The sequence below is a fragment of the Mauremys reevesii genome, linkage group 11, assembly GCF_016161935.1.
Source record: "Mauremys reevesii isolate NIE-2019 linkage group 11, ASM1616193v1, whole genome shotgun sequence".
In the NCBI taxonomy this organism is placed as follows: domain Eukaryota; kingdom Metazoa; phylum Chordata; order Testudines; family Geoemydidae; genus Mauremys; species Mauremys reevesii.
Window position 1 is genome coordinate 48010229 of NC_052633.1, and position 24440 is coordinate 48034668.

At 40.2% G+C, this 24440-nt stretch overlaps 1 protein-coding gene across 9 annotated transcripts in view; it reads right to left on the reverse strand.

The window, feature by feature from the left end:
• The window catches only part of GPD2 (glycerol-3-phosphate dehydrogenase 2), a 111002-nt gene that overhangs the window by 18548 nt on the left and 68014 nt on the right, over positions 1 to 24440 (reverse strand). For all 9 annotated transcript variants that reach the window (XM_039494963.1, XM_039494970.1, XM_039494962.1 and 6 more), the window contains 3 exons: positions 16691 to 16855; positions 15726 to 15870; positions 3421 to 3614 (listed from right to left, as the gene is read on the reverse strand). In XM_039494963.1, the coding sequence (XP_039350897.1) occupies positions 3421 to 3614; positions 15726 to 15870; positions 16691 to 16855 (504 nt within the window). The remainder of the gene's footprint in view (positions 1 to 3420; positions 3615 to 15725; positions 15871 to 16690; positions 16856 to 24440) is intronic.

The window sequence follows — 24440 nt, forward strand, 5'->3', positions numbered from 1 at the left end:
CTCTGGGTCCCAACCTAGGGACCCTATAAGTTGCCGTCATGTGCTGCTGCTGCTATTCCCTGGGCCTTTTTCCATGTAGCTCCTTCCTCTTCACCCTTACTGCAGGGCTGAAGTTATCACTTATGGAATGCAACTGTCACCAGAACCAGTCTCTGGTTCTCCCTTAAGCTCCAGCTACCAGCAAGGATCACCCCTCTTTATTCCTCTGATCCCTGCCGGAACTAATCTGCTCAGGCCCTGCAGCTACTTTTTAACTGGGCCTGCTGCATTAACTGCTTCCCTACAGCCTCTCTAGGCAGGCCTGAAGGACCCACCTTTACTGCTCCTTTTTTGGGGTGGGGTACCACCCTATCACAGTCTCCGTGAACTGGGAAATTACATCTCCAGTTTGAAATGTAGTCACAGCCTTAGAAAGTAATTTAAAATACAGGAGAGATTTTTCTAGAGCAGTGGAATGGGCAGGGTTAGAGAATCAAAGACCAGCATTATCAGTGTCAAAGATTTTACCCCACTAGACTTTAACCTGAAAAAAGGCACCCAGAACTAGAGAGGTCCATTGTCCAAACTGGAAAAATCAAAAGGCTTGAAAACCAACCAGTAAGTTAAATCTGTGCAATGCACTCATGTCTCTGACTTCAGATGGGCAATTTCTCTTCTCACATTTAAACATTCTAGGTATCACTTTTTCTGTTGCATGCCTGATATTTTGTTTCCAATGCACTTTTAGAAAATTCTTCTAAAATGACTGGGTTACTATCCCAAGCTCTTATCTTGACAAATAAGTCTGTCAAGTATATCCAGGTGTACACACAGCTATGGGTTGAATGCATTTTTATTAGCAGAGCTCCAGTACTCCAACAACTTGTGCTCCAGACTAACCTCCAATATTACTTGGGTTCTCAAATTACTACAGAGTGGCTTTAAAAGGGTCTCATCTTACACATTTCAGAATCAGCAAGAGTCCATGTGGTCCATATTCAACTGTCCTTCTCGGGTACAAGAGATATTGTAAGAGGATTTCAAACTTCCCATCCTCAGCACTGTTAGAGACAAAGTTATCTTGATTTTTCCCATCCTATCAGAATACATGGCCAACCAGTGAGATGTTTATCTATGCTATTTCTTTGCTCCTTGTCAGTTATTAGTATACCCGTAAAGCCAATTTTAACTTTTCAAGAACAGATATAAAACCTTAAGGCATCAAATAGTAAAAATAAAAGGCCCTCGGAGGTATAACTAAATACAGCATACCCTAGCCTCTAAAAAACATCTACTACTTTGCTTCAGCCACATGACTTATTGGGTATGGCTATACGCAATTAAACACCTGAGGCTGACCTGTGTCAGCTGACTCAGGCTCACAGGGCGCGGGCTAAGGGGCTGTTTAACTGCAATAAAGATGTTCAGGCTTGGGCTGGAGCCAAGGCTCTGGGACCCCATGAAGCGGAGGGTCCAGAGCTTGGGCTCTAGCCCGAGCCCCAAGTCTACATCACAATTAAACAGCCCTTAGCTCAAGTCAGCTGACAGGGCCAGCCACAGGTGCAGTGTAGACATATCCACTGAGGCCAATCACTGCAAGATACAAAGTCCACTCCTCTTACATACCATGGGGATGGGAGCATTATGAATATCTGCAGTAGGTGACATACAGTTAGAGAAGTACACCTGCATAGTGCATTGATGACCGTATAAGGAATCTGCACAGGCAGCCTGAATTTTTCCATCAGTCCGCAAAGCCATATTTTTTGTGATGTAGACCTCGGATCTTTTTTAATTACTGTAATTAAAAGATGTTCCACGTTATTTTTTATAATATATAAAATACCAAATTATTAAATGCCAAGTTATAACAAATTTAATCTCTTTTCAACACAGGTTTAGCACAGATCATATCAGTTTATACCATTAGATTATTTATTTTTAAAACCATAAGTAGATTCTATAATCATTTCACTTTTTAAATAAAACATGAGAGCAGTAGAGGCTTTTATAAAACTTAATTGTGTTGCTTATTAAATTTACAAAGGAAAAAATTGACTGATTTGCTTTATGCTGAAGCATTTTGGGGTATGTTTTCACATGACTGATAACTGAAAATCGATAACAGACTATAAAAATATCCCCAAAGAGCACTGAATAGATTTCAGAATCGATGTTGCTCTGCCAGCATGTTTAACCCACCAAAATGAAGTGCTAATCACAGAAATAAGATACCATATTACATTTATAAACTAAAGAAACTAGGAAAAGCAGCATGTGTGACACTATAATTAAATAGTTGGAACACATCCAAGCCTGTGTAAGTTGATAACCCTGGCACTGTCTCTGGCAGCAAAAAAGCAGGTCTGCAGTGAGTTGATACGGCCAGCACAGTTGTTAATTCAATAACAGGCAATCTATAAACACTGCTAATTGCATACGTGAAAAACAGCATGCACCTAGGTGGGTTTCCTTCAAAAGCTTTAAACACTCTAGAAAACTACTTTTGTGAAATACCTTGCAAAAATTCTATCCTATTCAATACTCTGAGCTTAGTTCAATCAACCAAACACCTGCCTTGCACACCACATCATTCTGATTAACTTCTGCTCAAGAGACTTGATGGTACATTTTTTGGATAGATCATTTTTCTTAACTTGATACAAAAACAGAACTATCAATTTACCCATTTCAGGGAAGAATAAACAAGTAAGCTAGAGTTTTCAGCCTCTGGATAGAAGGCTTCCTAAATCTAACTACAGGACACCGTTACATTCCCAGCAGGCAGAGTGCTTTTCAGATTTAGTTTAATAACTCTGCTAATGCAAACGTTTCCACAAAATCATTTTAAAAACGGTGAAGGGGACAGGATGGCTAAAGGGTTGGGTAATGAGATATGAATCCTTCCAAACCACCAATCTGAATGCAAACAGGTCATTTCCATCTGCCCTATATCAAATGAACCTCCCCAGCAATCACCATTCTATTTTTAAAAATTGACTTTTAGCCCTTAAGCCTTCCCTCTCCTGAACTGAAAACTGACAGTATTGGATACGTGCCAATTTTTTTAAAAGCAAATATTAAGGACAAAGTGGTTAAAAAAATTACAAACCAGAATTAAGACTTTGAAAGAGTCAAGGACTGTTTCTAGACAAAAAGTTGGTTGAAGCTGGTCAATAAACTCATGCTTTGACGCCGGATGTACCCTCAAGTGTTCCACATCTTCCACCACAACAAGGTATGAAGGGTACATCTGACAAAGCAGTAACTGTATTGTCCTGAAATGTTGGTAAGGATGACCTTTATGTCACATAAAGTCCCAAAATACCAAAAGCATGGTAAATCAAATCACACAAACTTTAGTGGCAGCATAGTTTCACTTTCAGACACTGCAGACACACCAGCACCCCTCCCATGAAAAACAAAGCTCATTAAATTTACCTTCAACATCACAACTCAGATAGTTGCGCACTTCAGTCAAAATAAAGTTAATATCTTCCTCTGTAGGTATTGGGTGAGGTGTGACCTCAGTTGGAGTGTCTGTGGTCCCAGCAATAGTCATCTTTTCCCATGGCAGGAAGAAAATCACTCGTCCGTCACTAGTGGCTGGGTCAAGTAGCCCCATGTTATCGGGGCTGGAATAGAGAGAGGTTATTCATTTTCAAGTTCTGACATCAAATAAAATATCTAGTTTATTGACAAAATTATTCGTCACTAGAATGAATTAACTGACACTGTTTTTAGTCAAACAGAACTGCAAATGAAGTTTTGTTATGTTCTTAGGCCAAGATTTTCCTAAGTGGCCAGTGATTTGATCTTTTTGTGCCTTTATTTCCAAGTCTCCAACTAGTCATGTTCAAGGACCTTATCTTCAAAGAGTGGTGGGGAATCACCATCTAAAAAAAAATCAGGCTCCAGGCATCTCTCAAGTTGAGCCCCCAAAAGCATGAGTCACTGTTGAAAATCTTGGCCATAAGGGTTTTTTTTTATTTAAATTTTTTTTTAATTTTAAGAACAGCGATGTGAGTACAAACTGAATACCTTAGGTAAGCTTATTTAAGCAAAGAATGGATAATAAATAAATATTATGCAAATAAGGTAAGGTGAAAAACAAAGGGTTGGGGAAGAACCATGAAATGAAACTTCCAATTATAACAAATACAAATGAGCTCCAGTATGTCTGAAAGGAGACAGATTTAATACAAAGTTATTGCTTTGTATGTATTTATAACTTCTTTGGTACTTGCAATTTTAGCAGGAGGTAGTTGAACGTGTAGGATATATAAAAAATGCAAAAAAGTGCACACTGTTCCCTTACATTTACTATAAAGGTTTACTTTATTTACATTAAGGAGCCTATGATTCATAGAAATATTTTCCTTGCAAGTGTAACATAACTGATTTTATCAGTGAAAAGGAAAGAAGAAAGGGGCTAAAATGTAAGACAAAAGGAAAGTAACATTAGAAGTCTTGTCTGTACTTTGAGACCAAAACTTCTAAGGAAGTTATCATAGCAGCTAGTTACACAACTGTGAGCCTAATCTAACCTCCCAGTAAACACCTGAAGCCAAGCAGCTAAATGCAAGTTTTTGGCACTATCTTCTTTTAGTATCTATATAATGTTTAGTATCAGAGGGGTAGCTGTGTTAGTCTGGATCTGTAAAAGCAGCAGAGTCCTGTGGCACCTTATAGACTAACAGATATATTGGAGCATGAGCTTTCGTGGGTGAATACCCACTTCGTCGGATGCATTTAGTGGAAATTTCCAGGGGCAGATTGCCGCAGGTATATATATGCAAGCAAGAAGCAGGCTAGAGATAACGAGGTTAGTTCAATCAGGGAGGATGAGGCCCTCTTCTAGCAGTTGAGGTGTGAAAACCAGGGGAGGAGAAACTGCTTTTTCATATATCTCTATGATTCAAATATGTATTGTTATTGACTGATATTGCCAATATTAAGTGGATGCAATTTCATGTATTAGAACTTTTCTACCTGAATTTGTATGTGAACTCATAAATTATGGGGGTGGTGAGGTGGGATGAAATGTCAGTATTTCAAAATGCTCAACCTTGATAGGGGATCATCAAGCAGAGTCTTAAAATGTATGGTCTTGATATACAGAATCCACAGAAAACCTTGTATGGACCCTAAAGCAAGGCTGACCAGGATGGCTGCTGGATTACTTTTATTTCCATGAAAGTCACAAAAGGCCCTAATCCAAAGACTATTGAAGTTGATGGGAAGACTCACATCAATTTCAACAGGCTTTGGGTCAGGCCCTAAGAGTTGCAAGTACTACACATTTCCCAGACCTTAAATCCATATTCAGTCACTACTAGTTGTTAATTGAAAGTCAAGACCAAGGTTTTGTTTAAAGCTTCCATAAAATGGATAGCTAACACCAGAAGCATAAAATATTTCCTGAATTCCAGTGCAAAGACTAATTTCATTTCAGTATTCAGAGAAAAGTTTTGATATGCTTTTTATATTAATATTTTTCATTAATTCATGCTAGATCAGTACACACAGACAGGAAAAATAAGTAAAAATGAATAGCTCTGTGTGTAAGGAATTTTGATCCACCTAGTATTTGCAGGTATCCAATTTTTTTTAAAATTGGATGACCTTTATCATTTGAAAATCAAAATATCTGGGGTCAAACTAAAAAGATTTCTAACTATGGTAACAGGTCAGAAGTAAAAACATTTAAAAAATAGGCATATGACTACCTTGAAAAAGCACCCTGCCCTTTTCATTCATTTTTATTAAAAGGAGAAAGGAAAGCTGGACTTTCATTTACAAGACCCTTTTTTCCCCCCATGAAGCATCTGCCATCTGCTGAGCATTTGTAAGCTGAAATACTTCTAGTGCTTACTGGGAGACCTTACTATATGCAGCTTCTTTTACATACAAATTAAGATCTAGGCCCTACATAAAATATGCGCAGAACTGTGTACAGAATTCTGTTAAGCATTTGTCCATCATGGTCTTCAGCTAATGACTCTAGCTTGGTTATGGGGCATTCAGAAACAAAACCTTTTTGCTGAACCTGTAATGTGATGCAACCGCCTATTGTTCGTGTACCTGTCTTCTACAATTGTGTTTTCTCTTCCCTTAATTGTTATTAATGCTTCTTTTGATTTTTGTATTAAAGATTAAAAGAATTGTTCATAGAAAGCTATTGTCTTATACAAGTACTGCAAGAAAATATGGCAGATGTAAAAGATATGCCATTTCAGTAGAGTTGAGGTAGTATAGGTTGCATTACAGTAAATTGATATATTATAAAAGCTATATCAGTGACTTAATTAGTTCATCCCATTCACCCCATCTTTCTTCCACTAGTTCATCTGCCAATCAATCAGTAAGTGGTCTCATTTCTCTTCAATCTCTTACTCTAGTAACCACATTTCTGTAAATGATATTTGGACTTGCTTCCATAGTGATGGAATATATTTATTGGCTGTAGTCACAAACTTTCTGAATAGGTATCTATCTTTGGTAAATCACAACAGAGAGGGCCAGATTTTCAACCAGCAGCCTCCACTTGTCCATCCAAACTGGGCCCACTAGGGTTATGAGCTTTCTCGGTGAGAATGCTAACACCAGTGTGTGAACCTATGTAAGATTATTCGAAGGGAAAATTACATAGAATTTGTAGCAGTGTCTGCATTGGGACAATCTGGAGCATCATCACAGGGAGGCAAAGTGCAACCTCAGATGAAAATATACACCAACCAAGATTTTAAGGGGTGTGGGACAAGACTTTCATTTAAAAAAAAACGAAAAAAAAAAACCACCACACTGTTGCCTTCCATTGATCATTAGCAAATACAGTATTCGGGCCTCACAGATCAGCTTCCCAGGGGAGGAGAAATCAGTTAAGTGGATTCTGGGAATATGTTAAATATAACTTGTTTTGTTTACATACACAGACCAGTCCAGGAACAGAGGTGGTCACAAACAGCATGCAGGCTTTTTCCAGGAACTCAGACCAAACACAAATGCCTGTTTCCTCAAGAAGAAACTGCCTCATTAATTGACTTTATCAGAGACCAAGGCAGAGAGCAAACTGTCCCACTGCTTCCACAGCTCCCAGAACTTTGAATAATAAAACTAATATCACATAGCATGTCTTTCCAAGATTGGACATTTGCTAGCACGCTTGCAGAAAATAACTTGGATAACTGTAACAGTGCTAATTAGCAGCAACATCTAGTTCAGGGGTAGGCAACCTATGGCATAAGTGCCGAAGACGGCACACAAGCTGATTTTCAACGGCACTCACACTGCCCGGGTCCTGGCCACCGGTCTGGGGGGCTCTGCATTTTAATTTAATTTTAAATGAAGCTTCTTAAATATTTTAAAAACCTTGTTTACTTTACATACAACAATAGTTTAGTTATATATTATAGACTTATAGAAAGAGACCTTCTAAAAACATTAAAATGTATTGCTGGCAAGCGAAACCTTAAATTAGAGTGAGTAAATGAAGACACAGCACACCACTTCTGAAAGGTTGCCAACCCCGATCTAGTTAGTGCTATCTAGCAACATTATGATCAGTATGGACCTTGTATAATATGCACTTTCCAGGTGCATCATTTTAAATTGGACTTGACTAAAATCAAATGGTCTGGCAAAATAGTGAATAAAAATAAATGTTTGAAAAAGGTGCAAGTGAGTGTTGGTCAAAGTAAGTTTCAATAAGACTGTTTTATATGTGAGAGTTCAGGGTCAGTTGGTCAACGTGAAATTAAATGTCTTTACCCACATCATATACATGCAGCAATCAGTGCTACTCTTCTCAGCTGAAACACAATCTTGTTTGACATACAGATATAATGCCACTAGACCCACTCTTAAAAATATAAATGTGTGTACGTGTGTGTGTGTGTATGTGTATATATATATATATATATATTTGAGAACAGATCTTTTAATCTTAAGAAGCCAGAAATGGGAATACTCCTGTGAGTAAAGTTACTCCAGTGCAAGTGTTTGCAGGAATGCGCCCAAAGACTACACCTAAAAAAAGAAAAAAAAAATCTGGCTAGACTAGTGGTTATACAATTTCTGGACAGCCTTCTGAACAGAGAATAGAACAGTAACCTAAAATGAAGGCAAAAGTGTGTACCTTTTTTATCATATACCTGAAAATTATAGCAAAGGAACAGGAGTTGCATGAGCTTTTTTTATTTTTTTAAAACAAACAGTATAAAAAGCCACTTTGCCTACTAACTCCATCAATGCTGGGCTAGATTGCCCTCTGAATCTGTACAGGAAAATACCACTAAAGTGAATAGGAATAATGTCTGCATGCATTGAAAACACATGGACGTTGCATTTATTCACAGTTGCTATTAAAATAAAACTCAAATGGCTTCCTTGGACTGGAAATTTATATAAGACTTAGCTCTTAGGTAGAGTCTGTGCTTAACTTTTAGAAAAGGTGTGGCTTAGATTTAGCAGGTGATCTACGCTTGTCCTGAGGGAACAGATACTTTTTTTGTTTCTGCATATGCCCTACAACTAGTTGTGGAGAATGGGGAGGAAAGGAAGAAGGCATTAGAAACTCCTAGAAATCAAACAAAACAGATTAGTCTTGAAGGTTCCAGCCTTGAAATGGCTAAAGAACAAAGGTGGGGGGAAGTATTTGGGAGGCAACATCACTAAATAAAAAGGCAAAAAATATGTTAAAGGTGAGTATAAAGATAGGGAAGGGCTAATTGTGGAACTGTCTCTATAACAAAGCACGATGGATGGCCTTATAATTAAGGCCATGTTGGAACTAAGGCTCAGGAAATGTGGGTTCAGTTCCCAGTTCTGCCACAAAATTTCCTATGTGAACTTGGATAGGTCTTAACTGTGCCTCAAGTGCCCAAATGTAAAATGAGAATTATCATAAAGCTTCCTTTCTCCCACCCTTTGCCTATCTTGTCGATTCACACTGTAAACTCTTCAGGCCAAGGACCATCTCTTACTATCTGTTTATACAGTGCCAAGCAGAGTGGGAAGATTATCTCAATTGGGGCCTCAATTGGTATATCTATACAGCATTTTGGAGCCTGCAGGAACAAGCCTCCCAGCCCAGCTTGATGAACCTGAGCTAGTGCTCTAAAAATAGCTGTGTAGACAGCACTTCGAAGTGGTGGATCAGGCTGGAGCTCAGGTTCTGAAAGCCCATCCCTTTCTCTAGGCTTCAGAGCCCGAGCTCCAGCCAAAGCCTCCACTTCAAAGCACTGTTTACACAACTACTTTTAGAACACTAGTGTGGGCCCTGTTAGCCCAAGTGTGTCAACCTGGGCTGGGAGACTCACTGCCACGGGCTGTATAGATGTACCCCATGTGCTACTGGAATGCAAATGAGAAGTTGGAGTTTAGGGTAGGAATTTCTTTTTAAAAGAACTTTGAATAGGAGTTGGTGCCTAACTCCCTTAGGCTCTTTTGAAAATCCCACACCTAATTACTAAAACAGAAAAAATAGCTATATTGGCACATGAAGGATTCTTTAAATATACTGGAAACCAAAACAAGAGCCAGTGAAGAGCAAGGAGCTTTCATTGGGGTGGCAAAGTAAAGATTTGACTCTGAAGAAAATAGAGGAACTAAATTGTTTTTTCCCTTCTGAATCTGTACCTGATCATGAAAAGACCTCCATGGAGGATGCAGATGCAAGGAAACAAACAAAACAGGGTTTAGCAACTATTTAATTAGATTAATCTAGACAAAGAACTCGTTAGACATGAGTTACCTCCATAGGAGATACATAACATTAGACAGCCACAAGCTGACGTGTTAATTATTTTGAGGAAGGCTACACAGATTACTGGAAATATTGGAAAACAATAGTTTTCAATATTTAGAAGAGGGGCTCTAGAAAAAGCTGAAAATTACATACCTTCAAGCTTACATATCAAGCATCTATATTGAGATATTTATAGACAGCTTAAGGATACATTTGGAGAAGTACAGTTTAATAGGTGAGAGTCAATATGGATCTGTGAAGGGTAAATCACATCCAGACAAATGATTAATTTTTAAAATGAAAAAAACTATTGATTTAGAGAAAGGGGAATCTAGAGATTTAATATACAGTATCAGAATATTCAGAAAACTTTCAAAGAAGTTTCAGGTGATAAATTAATGAATAAAGTTTGTAAATGTGGTTTGGGTAATAAATTGTTAAGATGGGTAAAGAACAGGTTAGAAATAAGGTAACTAGCACAGAGTTTGGGTTACAAGGTGTGTATCCTTTGTAGAAACTGGGACCAATACTCTTTAAAAATGTGAATTCATGAGTTAGATCAGGGGTCGGCAACCTATGGCACGTGTGCCAAAGACGGCATGCAAGCCGATTTTTAATGGCACACTGCTGCCTGACAGAGTCCCGGCAGGCAGCAGCGTGCCATTAAAAATCCTGCCCAGCCTGGCCCGCTCTTCTCCGCCCTCCACTCCCCCCCGCCCCCGCAGGGGCAGGGGGCAAGGGGCAGAAGCTTGGTCCTGCTGGCTCCCCTGCCTCTTCCTGTAGTGTGCTGGGTTCTGCCCCTCCTCCACCTCTCTGTCCCTCCCTCCCTGCCAGCCGATCAGCTGATGGCCCTTGCGAGGGAGGGGGTCAGGAAGGAGCAGAGTCGGTGTGCTCGCTGCTCCCAGCTGATGCAGAGAAGCAGCAGGGGAAGAGGGTGGTGGTGGAATAGGGGCATATCCCATCCAGCCCCCAGCCCGGACCCCCCCACACACACAGCCTTCTGCCCTGAGCCCTGCCCACACCCCCAGGCCCCTGCCCTGAGCCCTTTACCCCCCTCATATACACCCCGCACTCTGCTTGACTCCTTCACCCCCCCCACGACCCCAGCCCTGACTCTGACACCCACACACATACCCAGTCCCCACCCTGCCTTGACACCTGCACCCCCTCACATGCCCCCACCCCTCTGCCCTAACTCTTGCACCCCCGCATACCCAGCCCCACCCAAACCCCGTGCGCCCCCCACATCCTAACTCTTGCACCCCACATCCCCACCCTGAGCACCGAACGGGAGCTCCTGCACCCCCCCTCACATTCCCACTCCCACCCTGAGCACCAAATGGGAGCTGCCCAGGTAAGTGCCCCACACCCAAACCTCCTGCCCCAACCCTGAGCCCCCTCCCTCATTCTAGCTCCTGGACAGATACTTCACCCCCAGCCCTGTGCTCAGTGCACCCCCACCCTCAGCTCAGTGCAGAGAGAGGAAGAGAATGGGCCAGAACCAGGGAGAAGGTAGGTACCCACTGTATGTGGGCAGGGCCGGGACCCCAGACCGGCAGCGGGCTGAGCGGGTCCAGCAGCCAGGATCCCGGCTGGCAGAAGCCAGCAGATGGAACCCCTGAGCGGCAGTGGGCTGAGCCACTCAGCCCGCTGCCGGCCTGGGGTCCCGGCCGCTGGCCCCGCTCAGCCCGCTGCCGGCCTAGCGAAACAGAACCTCAGACCAGCAGCGGACTGAGCGGGCCGGCAGCGTAAGATCAACAATTTTAAATGAAGCTTCTTAAACATTTTGAAAACCTTGTTTATTTTACAATACAACAATAGTTATATAATATATAGACTTATAGAGAGACCTTCTAAAAAACATTAAAATGTATTACCTTAAATTAAAGTGAATAAATGAAGACTCGGCACACCACTTCTGAAAGGTTGCCGACCCCTGAGTTAGATCGTTGCATTTGCAGATGATAGTAACAGAATCAAGAAAGACAGAGTGATTTGGATACAAGTCAAGAATGGACCCAGAAAGGATACCATATATGCTGATACACATCAGAGTGCAAGGAACTAGAAACAGAAGACGACAGAGGATGCATTGGATATACACAATGAAGAATGACAGAACATCATGATTAAAGATGAATGAAGCTGGTGCAATATAGATAATGGTAGAAAGACTTCATTTGCCCCATCATCACTGTTGAGCAGATGGACAGGAACTGAAGAGAACGAAGAGTAACAAGAGGGAGTGGGAAAGACTCAGACATGCAGAATCTTCTTTGAATCCTTATACTCTCTTCTCCACCACATGAAGTTCACGCATCAAGAATTTTCATAACCCAACTCCAACCTGCTTATTCACTTCTCCTATCTCACGGCCCCACCTCTAATACACTTTTTCAATTATACCAGCCTTGACCTGCCCCATTTGACAGCTTCTCTTGCAGCCATCTTCCATGCTTCCCTCTGTGCATGGAACATTCTTCTGAAAACAATTCATAACACCACCATCTCTTACTTCAGATCCCCCAAAACCATAATGCCTACAAAAAACCCAGTCAGCTGATGGCTAGGTAGAGGGGCAGATGGAAACAGTTTGTATTTATTGTTTAAAATACCACATGTATTTTATCCCACTCCAACACCTTTTATGTTGCTTGCCTTCTTAAATGTTACACTCTTCAAAGCAGCTGGGGCTTTCTATCTGAGTGGACAGTATTTAACAAGCTGTGGTTACTATCATAACAAACAAAATAAATAATAATGCTGAATTTTGACGGGAAAATCTTGATTAAGCAAATGCGCAAACAAGTGGCATATCAAATTTAACATGTAAGCATAAAATAATGTATTTAGGTACAAAATGCAAAAATTAAGTAAAGTTTAAATAGCAGTAGCATAGTACAGCAGGGTGTGAAATGGGTCTGGGTTTGTCAATAGAAATAATATTTAAATACCTGATCCACTGTGCAGCTGAAGTAAAAAAGGCTATTAAGATATTTCCCTGTTTCAACAAGGGCCTCTAAATCCAAGAATATCCTGCAGTATCTTTATAAAGCAATTCATACATTCCAAGGCCAGAAGGGACAACTGTGAATATCTAATCTGATCTCCTGTACAACACAGGCCATAGAACTTGCCCAAAATCATTCTTGATTCAACGATTGTACTACATCTGGAGTGTAGTACTGAGTTTTGGTTACTTTATGCCAAGAACAAAACAGTTAAATTAGAGAGTAAGCATATATGGAACCCATGTTAACTGAAATAGAGGGGCTTTCATATGAAGAAACAACTGGGGTTATTTAGTCTTAAGAGAAGACCACTAAAATATGAAGAAATTAAACTAGCTAAAATGTCACAAAATTAAGTCTAGTGATTTATTTGCGGTCACTAGACAAACCAGAACTATCTATTCTCTCCAGGCTGTAGGAGGATTAGGTTTTCAGTCAAGAGGCAATACCTGTAATAATTTAAGAAGATGGTATATTATAAATAGAGTGGAACGAACAGATAAATGGAATAGACTTCCAGTTGAGGCAGTGGAATAAAATAGTATAAATGCAATTAAACAAAAACACGATGACTATATGAATTGTAATAAGTTTAGTGGTGCTTGGGTTTAATATATGGTAAATTTAAGTTAAAATGGTATTAGGTGGGAGCTGGAAATAACTAATGGCCTTTTGGGGGGTTGGGAGGACATCTGTGACAAAAAAAGAAAGTTATAATTTGAATTTGTAAGAAAACTTAAAAATATATAAGAAAACAGACAGTTCGGGACAGTAGGTGGCTATGGCCCACACACCACACGTAGTTTAAATCCTCTCTCCATCTCCACAGACAACAGCAGCAGAAAAAACAGTGACGCTTACATATGATACACGTACATAAGGGAGAGTGCGAGAGAGACATACTGTAGCTACTTGTGTAAGGACATGAGTACTAAGAATAGAATTAATGAGAGGAGGAATACAGAGACTATTAATGAAGAGTATCAAAATGTAAGAATCCACTAGGAAATAACTGCATTGTGTTAACATTAAATTAATCAAACCTTATCTACATTTAGACATAAAAGGCTTTTACCTGATTACTACAAGACTACAACAAAATTTTTATAAAGGAGGTTACCAATGAGGAAAGTGGTTGCAATGAAATGACATATATTCTCCACTAAGCAGCATTCAATTGGCACTCAGAGCACTTGCTGCTAATTTATGTGTACAATTAAGATTAAATGTTATTAATATGTATCTCTTATGGAGACTGTTCCTTGGCCTTCTTAAAGTGAAATCAGTGTAGTTTTAACTAATCAGTGGTATTGTGGAGGGGGTATGTGTGGGTAGACACTATTTTACAAATAAAGAAATGCCCACACTGACATACGCTGAGGAACAAAGTTGAATAAAGGAACTTTCTAAATTACAGATTCAAACCACTCTGTTTATTATGTAATAGACTGTATCCTTGCCCAAACACAAAACTTAACATTAAAAATTCTTTTAAAAAAACAAACAAAAAAACAAACAAACAAAAAAAAACCTTCTGCTCCCAGGCCCTCTTCTCAAAGAACAAGAAAGGGAGCTGACTTCATACACATGCTCCTCATATGACATTAGAAAGCATCCTCTGCATACACTTATGCACTTACACAGAGAAAAGAAAGAGGACCTTGTAGCTACTGCACACACTTTGGAGTGAAGAGATCTGGGCTCTAATCCTGAATCTGTCATTGAATGTGTGTGTGTCAACTTCACCAAATCAAACTCAAGTGGTTTACAGTGCTCAGATGGAAGGCAGTACAGAAATGCACAATATCAAACTCATCCCGGCCCTGTTATCTGATTAATGAATAGGTGGATTTCTAGAATGTGCATGACTTCAGATATGTGGGAAATATGACCCTCATTTTATAAGGTTCATACTGCTAATTAATTCAAATGAGCAGTAGTACTGAGCCGTGCTAAGTACCATGGTAGGAAAGGAACTGGGAGTGATTGGAAGTACATTCCTTGGTACCAAATACTCATATCTCAGTTCCAACAGTCACTGTTTTCTAGATGGTTCCAGGATTCATTGCACTGAGGCAGCAGTCCCAAAAGTGGGAGAGAGAATTCTCAATGCAGACAAAAAATAGCTCAATTTTATGGGACTGGTGTCCCTGAACAGGAGCAGCAAAATCCACAGGTGAATTAGGAGTAAGGGCAAATTCTCTGCTGGTGTAAATGGGAACCTCTCCACTGACTTCAATGGAGCTGATTCCATTTACATCAGCGGTGAATTTGATCCTAGCTCAGAATCACAAGGATTCCTTCCCACCTCAGATTCCCCCACTGGACTCCTTATGATTCCTTCCCAAGAGGGACTACCTTGCTATCCCCATTCCCTCCAATCAACTCCTCAATATTTCCCAAATAAAAACTTTGTCATATTGCCACTTTGCCCCCTCACGCAACAGACCAGAAAACCAAAGGTTCCTATCCTACTAGTGTGCTGGTTAATTTATGGTTTTAAATACACACTGTATTTGTATTAACTGACACCAGTCATATTAAAACTATACTCTTAGAAGGGCAATTTATTGGCAGTTCTAGTCACTGCAGAGTCTTTATCGCTACACAAACTCAAGAGTGGAATTTTCTACATGAAAGACGCAAACAAACATGATCAAACCTTATGTCCATAAGAGGTTTTATATATTACTTGCCCCTAAAATCAGTGAAGTCAGCTCTAGAATTCATTTAAAAAACAAACCACCCCCCAAATCTGCAGTCAATACTTCAGTTTCAGTGGGAATTTGCCTTAGTAAATCTTGATTAAGTAGTATACGATTTGGTTCTTTTTGAGTAGGATAAAATTGTTTTCCTAATAGGCGCAGTGCCAGAATCCTGTGCATTCAAGCAGTACCATAAAAGTTGCAAATGTATCTCTACCACCTTACTCATTATAGACACAAGTAGAGATTGTTACAAATGGGCTATGCTTTGAATATCGTTACCTGTAATAACCAGGCATCACAATATGCACGCCTGCACTTGGTTGACAGATGTTTGATACTTCCTGATCATCCATTTTGCGCACAGAGTCTGTGAAAGGTCCTGTAGCATTGATAACACATTTGGCTTTGACATCAAATTCCTGCCCTGTAAAAGAACACAGCATCAATCACATACCCCATTTGTTTCCCTGCTCACTGACAATCTGGATTACTAATTCATCTATGAACTTAACCTATTGTAAAGTATTTTGTGTCACACTAGAGGTCCCCAACAGCTGGAATTAACACATATTTCCTTTTTAAAAATTAATGTCAAATATGAAACAAAGAATGATACCCATCAAAGGAGCCTTTACAAATACAACTGAGTGTGCTGGACTTTTTTCCCCACCTTTATTTAGTTAAAAACTGTATTTAAGAACAGATCATTGAAAAACTGGTGCCATTTGTCTCTCAAACCTTGAATTTGGTAAAAGCTATTATTGCTGTGTGGAACACAGAATTTTACAATGTCAGCTTTGCTTGACAGAAGGCTTTGAATGTAAAAGCCTAGTCTACCCTGCCAAAGCATAAGGATTTGGACTGAAACCTGACAGAAGTTAAAGATGATTGACATTAATGACATGACAGTGCACTTTGGAAATACCCCATCTTTTATATTTCCAAATCTAAGATGTCCCCATCCTTTTTTTTTTTTAAACCTCTATTAATTCTGTGTTTCTTTAATTAACACGTTTTGTTTTCCTAAATAGTTGTGTTTTATTCTATTAATCAAAAAACTGATAAAACTGAATAATTACCCCAGTAGATTTTATCCAGTGAATGATGGGCTGCAGAACACAAATATTTCTCTCTCTACATTGAAATGTAGCTTAAGTTAGAGGCCCATCACCAATAAAAGTTATTAGGTAAAGTTAGGCAAGACTCTATAAATATCTCCTAGAATTAGACTGCAATCCTCATACCTGTAAGAACATCCCTGCATCGTGCGCCACAGACACGCTCCTTCCCGCTCTTTGGATCTGTCTTCTTCAGCAAGTGCACCACTTCAGTGTAATTGGCTGTGGCAGCACCATACCTGGCAGCAGTGAGGGCGATGGCAAGGTTCATTCGTGCATCGTTGTGTTGTCCTGCAGCAGGGGACAGAATCAAAGGAAGGACATGAGTCACCTCAAGCCACTGACTTGTGGTATGGAAGTGTGTCAGAACCGATCTGTCACATCTGTCCCTGTCACATTGAATATACATGATGGCTGGTCAGGTCTAACAAGAATTATTTAAAGATACATTGTCTCTTCTAGGTCAGAGCATTAACCTGCTATTTTAACAGTAGAAAATGCAACTTTGTTTAGCACATGGGCATTTATAACATCCAAGATTATTGTCCAAGTAATGATTTCTATGTGATACGTGTTATGAAACAAAATTAGCATTCATTCATCTCAAACTTAGGTACAGACGAGTCATTTTTTGAAAGACATCTTGTAATTCTGATACTGCAGCAATACAGCCTCTTCAGAATGTTTACTCTTGACAGCCCCACTGGTATTAATTAACAATTTCTATTAGCACATGCACTACATGACATTCAAAAACCAAGAAATGATCTTTCAGAGATTCCTGCACTAAGCCATCAGTTTTCTATAAACACACATTTATTTTAGGTACTTTTCCAGTTCAAAACTAATAATGTTCAGCGTAAAAAGCATCAAAAAAAGAAGCAGACAGACCAAGATTAAATTAATGAATGGCTTTTAACATATATCATTAAAGATTTATTACTGAAAACCCCTTGTTAAAAAGAACCAAAAAGGGGAGTGAGGGGGCACTGAGGGGAAGATGATTAATTACTTTAAAATAGTGGCATCACCTGAGACTTTTTTCTATTTATTATTGCCACTGAAGTTAAAATCCTGGATGTTCGCTGGGAAGAATTACTCTACATTGCAAGGGCAGGCTCTGTGTGCCCTGAATAATTAATTTACAAAGGGCTAGACTTATAGAGGTATGGTTCATTCCCACATGTTGGGATCAGTTCCCTCAAAATAATACTGATAAAGGGATGAATTTGTAATGGATATTGTTGTTGATTTATGTTGCCAGCACACCAAACATTTAGTATAAATGGTTTATGTAAAGTTCGGTCCTTCTGATTCTGTCTGTGCAATTCTGAGCCACCTTGCAAGTCATCTGTTCCAAGCTAAAAGGGCAAAGTTATAAAGATAGGATCAATGGCTTTGAGGCCTCTGCTTCCCCTCCCCCAAACTTCTCAGTCTAACACAGCTGAAACGATGCAGTGCAATCAGTCCTCAACTATTTTTTTTTTTAAAAAAAAACAAATGTTACGCCAAGTGTGTGAACTGTAAATGGGTAAAATGACAAAGATTTAAAAAACAACCTCAAAGAACTCAAAGAAACCAAAATAATGCCCAAGGAGCCAAATGCTTAAGACCCGCTAAACAAATGAACACGTATCAGGAAATGTTATGGGCTCTCTATCACTGAAGATACTCAAAGCTAGACAACTATCAGAGATGGGGCAGGAATAATTAAACCATGCTACAATGCAGCGGGTCAGGTGAGATGGTCCACTGGAGACTAATGCAACCTCCACCCTAGTGACATCCATAGAATTGAGGGAATGCTCCATAACTCAGATTAGGCTTCGGAGCAGTAAACAGCCTCTGTGGGATTAACTGTCTCCTGCCTTGCAGCAATTGTTCCAACGCCATGCCAAGAAAGTAGCAGGAGGAAAGTTATTTAAAAAGTGATTGAGTGGCAAAGGCTTTCAACTCTTCTGGAGACATCCCACTTTACTCTCGTGTTTTGTTCTGGAGGCCATAAATTAGTCTTGATTCATTCAGGCCTCTCCAAACAGAAAATATGAAGGGCCTTCTAGACTGCCTGAGACCTAGAAGGTTGTAGATCTTGGCTCTGCAGGAGGCACTTATTCAGCAGAAAGGTCAGCTTGTAACAGAAGCCAAAAATAAATAAATAATAATTTTAAAAAAACCCAGCACAGCAGATAAAAGCTGCAGGGCCTACCAGGGTACAGAGCATGCATGCAAAGAGAATATGCCATGCTTTATACATGATGATCAAAGGATGGCTGTTCATTTTTAAAGTCTTGTAGCCCCACTGCTGGACCCTGATCAGTATGATTTCTAATTATTTGATTAGACGAAAGCTGAGGAGCTAGTTCTTCAAATTCTGTTTAGTCACTTTCTTGTTCTTCCCTGGGAAAGACCCTTCCGCCAGTCACTGATGTACCTTCCCATCAATAATATGGCAATAGAAGCTAGTGCTTGGGATGAACTGCTTTTCCCTGGATGACCCGAGGAGTGGACTGGTCAGTAATTAAAAAGCACAATTTAAGGCTGTAACTAATGTTAAGTTTGTTTCATCAGGATTTTTTTTTTACATCTTGAAAGTCAACTTTTTCCACTGGATTTCAGTACTTTTTGATTCCCTAAGTACAGTAACCCCACTCAGTGGGAGGAAAACTGCAGAAGCAGGTGTAGTTTCTAAAACTGAACAAAAAACTTTCAAGCAACAAAGCACCTTAACTGTGTACTACAGAAACTATTTCCAAAGCCTAAATCAGGCTAAGCATCTTCTCAGAACCTACAAGTCCCACTGACCTTGATAGGTGGTACAGGTGCAAGAGCTGGGCAGGTACTCAGCAAGTGCCAGGATCTAGCCCACTGTATACAATAACCTGAAGGCTACACTAAGTCTGAGTTTCTCACCCCTCACTCTCATAAGCAAGGGGGTTGCTAAAATAACTTTCATTCTCAGCTATCTTTTTCTGACAAAAACTACTTTGACTGGATAAAGAATGTGTTTACAAGGATTTCAACAGAGCTGGAAATATGTTGCTGCTGCATTAAGTTGTGTATTTATATCTACACACTGTATCCACAATGTATTGAATATGCCTTACACCAACCTACAATACCTGATTCTTGCTCAGTTGCTAGGCATATATAATATTTAGGGGGAAAAAATTCAAACTGCCCAGTTAATATCTCACTATTAACACAAGACACTTTTTTCAACTGGGTCGGACATTTACTGTTCGACAGCAAGTTCTAATAGCAATGGCTTGAACTAGGCAAGGTGCATGTAAGACTAAACTGCTCTGACCCACATCAGACTTTGTATACTGGGGGGCAGATAAGACACTGGTCTGACTCCACTGACTAACAGGGCCACACCAGGGACAAATTTGCACCAGGAATCCAGAGGGTTAGTACATTAATTGGAGCTCTATGACTTGGTAGAGTCACTTTGGCAGGGGGCTTGAGTTTCGTGTATTCTTTTCAATGTCATCCTGCCTCCAAATCTAGCTTAGCATTCTGCGTTCAAATAAATTCAAAATCTCACAGCAAAACTTACTTGAAACTGCCAAATTTTGCCGTGTTTCATACTGAAATCGTATTACACTGAATTTGGCATGATTTCAAAGGAAAGCTGCTTTCTGGATGGTTTGCAGTCAGTGTTTAGATACTATAGTGAAAAGAGCTATAGCAATGCCTATACAGACAGACAGGTAGGCAGGCAATCAATATTCATGAGCCTTTTGAGTGAACTAGGCACCTGGTTTGAGTTTTGAAAATAAAACCATGTGAGGCAAATTTTATACAGTTCAGGTTTCTCTGTAAGCATCTTATTTCTACAGCTCTACAGATGAACACTGAGCTCTATAAAGACAAATACAAGAAGACAGGGCTCCTGCCCCAAAGAGCTTACAGCCATCTCTAGCATATGTCACGCCATGCCACATCTGTCCCCATTTTTTTTCTTATAGAAACAGGTGGGCTTATTGAATTGAATGCTTTAGGGTGCACAGGGCAGGCAGTGTCCAACAAATAAAGTTTCATATCAGATTTAAAGCGCTATTATCTGGCACATTTTGTTATGTAAAGATTTGTGGACAAATCAGCACATTTGGGACCAAATTTATTGGGAGGAAAAAGCAATTTTGCCTTTTTTTTTTTAAATGTGTTGTACTCATTTGCTTTATTAAGCCTTGTGCTTCTGATCTGGGTGAACCTGCTGTTTTGTACTGGAGTGAATAATTATTTTTTATTATTAAAAATAAAACATACAATTAAAATACAGGCTTGGTGTGTGACCAGCATCAATGATTAAAAGCAGTCTCCCTCTTTCCCTACCCCTTTTATTAACACAAGCCTTTTGTTCCTGTGATGTTCTTTTTATCTGTTCAAATTTCTCCATTAAGCTATTTACTAGCTGAATAATTTAGCAATCAATGGTGGGCTCTGCTTTTTGGTCCAGATCTTGAAATGTCCAGATTTGAAACATTTGAGTAAACAGGGTTTTCATATACTTAGAAATTTTTTAAATTGTATCATCTGTGGCAAACATTTACATTAAGTAATTCTGAGAGACAGTGATGGAGTCCAGTGGAATTTTTATATTCATATGGCTGAACTGTCAAAAAAAAAATCAGCTTTACTGAATTTATTGAAATTACACTGCAATTATATTAAAACCTCATGCTTCATAGGCACTGCCTTTTTTTTGATTTCCAGAAGAAAGAGCTTCATGTGTTTTGTTTTCTGTACAGACCTACTCTGTACAGGGCATGGTAACAGTTTTTGTGCTCACTACAGCATCGTTCACTGGGGCAAAGTACATTTTGTGAAATACAGAGGAGCTGCCATACAGAAAGGGTTTGTTTAGGGGTGTTTCTGTTTAAAGCCAAAGATGGGTAATTATATTATTTCAGAAAGAGCATTATCTGTTTTTACATTTTTATGATCCCCGTTACTGTAAATCAAATGATGGTGCAGATTAAGGACCTGCTTAAATTGCACAACACAGCTTAGTTGTATGTTTTAACATATAAACTTTATGATATAATTTAATCTTTGCGGATTAGAAGTTCTCTCTTTCCTTATATCTTTGAAAATCAGCTCTGTTTTGCTTCCATCAATCTTCAGCTAAATACTGACCTCTCCATCTAAGTTTGACAGCTCTTCCAACCTCAAGATAATAGCTTCCATGTTTAATTTGCTCTAGAGATGACATGCAGTGCTTTTTGACACCTATACAATTTCCATATCAAGAATGCCTGGGAAATACAAGCATATCTCTGTGACAAATAGCAAGACATTCATAAACACGTGGTTATTCCTAGATTATTTATTTGGGACAGTTTTTGTGCAAAGCCATTGGTTTTGACATGAGGCTCCATGTTAAAGAAAGCACAAAGCCTAGAGTTTTACATACAATTTTAGTTGTACTGTACAAAGCTAAGGAGAACCCTAACATCAACTTCTTTTGCTTTCAGGGATAATCCACATTAAATCCTGAATATTTTTCAGTTTATCATAACATTTCAGAGATGATTTAAAAATAATAGATTAGACCCGTCACCGTGATTTAGTGTGTTCGTTCAAATAAGGAACTGAGTCAGCTGCCTAAGAACTCACAACACCTAACCTATGGACAGTGACTATGGCATTTGCCCTTCATAGATGTCCACTAGCACTGTGCCCTGTAATGGTTATTACTTCATTAGTCCTGTTGCTTCCTATGGCCACTATTTTGGAAGTATTCATTGTTTTGGGTGTCAAACTTCAGCAAAAATCTGACCTGCCTCAGAAGAGATTTGAATGACACGCATGTAAGAAGTACTTGGGACAAACACCTGTGGATCAATCTGGCAAACATTCTAAGTTTTCTTTCCAATCTTCTCTCTATGCTTTCACCCAGACGGATGATAACAGGAAAAGCCAACATCTTTTAATCAATTTGGTTTCTAATTGCTCTCACCAAAAAGTCCAGCATCCTATTAAGTACAGTTTCAGTGGAGTATATGGCTTGCTTATCACAAAGTAATCGATCAATGGTATCCCACCTTGTCTCTCTAATATGCTAGGACTCACACGACTACAACCACACTGCATCTCAATGGTATGGCAATTTAGGTCACACATTATGGGTCGGTCTTTCAAAACACTCAGCATTGGTCTATCTTTGTTCCAATGAGAGCAATAAAGCTAACACTGATTTTTGAAAATTCCTCCCCTAAACACTCATATTGGGGTGCCTGGGAAGTTATTTTGTAGCTGTCAATCAACAAATTATTTTAAAATTAACAACAACGCCACTTGATCTGTAATGGCCTTTCTGTAGTTTGGACAAATGCAGTTTTCATTCCCTTAGCATGTACTGTTGTTATTCTCCACGACTCTGCTGATCTTTGAGTATGCGCCATTCCCAGGAAAAAAAATTCTCCCACGAAGTATCCACAACATACTTGTAGTTTCATTTTCATCTGCACTAAGCTTCAGCCAGTAGGAATTTCTGTGTAGAAATATCTGTTTGCAGCTGGTTTTTGTTTGAACGCTAGAGAAGCTAAGATTGCCAGGAATAGTGCTCTCAACACACAACACACTCGAGCTGTCAAAGTCAGTCGTTTGTTCTGATATCTGCTGCTTTTGTTCTGAGCCATTTCAGACCACGGAAAGAAACCCTGTTCAGCTAATAGTGGGATAAGTTTCTTTTTTAAAAGGTTTAAACAAAATATTTTATTCTGGGCAAATGTCATACTAGTCCATTACCACAGGCTACTTCAGGAGAGTAGTAAAGTACCCATTTTAATTATACACATTTTTCAAAGATCAAGGCCTGTGAGTAAATAATCCCTCTTTTAAAGCCCAATAGGATCATTTAGTTTGGTAGGACAAATTGAAAGTTTTTGAGGGGCAAAAATATGAAAATGTACCATAGTAAAAAGCTCTCCCAACAAATCAACTGTGCTTGTTCATTAAAAGCAATGGCCCTTCCATGAACTGAAGAAATACTCTGTCCATATACCGTTGGGGTGGGCACAGTAGACAGACAGATGACACACACAGAAAAGAAAAGTTCTGCCTCTATGTCAGCATCTCCCCTCCCTCCATGAATGCTTGACAGAGGTCGAGGTCCACAGAGTTTGGGACGTAGGATGAGCTATAGCAATGTTTATCAAATGCGGCCACAACAGCCTCCTGGGTGGTGACTGGGGGGGGGGGGGGGGCGCAAAGCATCAGCCCCTCCCCTTCCCTCCTTGTTGCTCCTGGATGTGCCACCCAGCACCACCTCTGGAGAGATGTGGGGCACAACGCTGCAGGAGCGAGTTCTTGACCCATCTTGGGGGAAAGGGATTTGGGCAGCAGGCTCCAGCAGCGGGACTTCAGGAGTCTGGTCGTGCCGCCCCAGGCTCCAACCAACATGGGGCAGTGAGTACTAACCCTGCGCCCCCGCCCCCCACTCCAGCCATACAGCCTTTGTCTCCAGCTGGGACTTCAGCCTTGGGCCCCTGGTTCCAGCTGTGTGGCAGCAGACGCTGGCCCCCGGCTCCAGTCCCAAGCTCCAGCTGTGCAGTGGCAAGTGCTGGCCCCAGGCACCGATGACTCCCAGTCCCAGCTGCACGGCAGCGAGCTCCAACCATGGGGTAGCAGGTGCTGACTCCCGGCTCTGGAGCTTCAGTCAGCCTCTGTCCCCCAGTTCCGGCCATAGGTGGTGGGCTCTGGCCCCAGGCTCCAGCCACGCAGCCCCAGTGCCTAGCACGGATCCTCTGCCCCAGCTGCACGGCAGCAGGCGCCAACCCACAGCTTTGTTCCCAGGCTCTGGCCACACGGTGGTGGGACCTTGACCAAGGTGCTGACCTCTTGCCCTGGCTGCGCAGCAGTGAGTGCT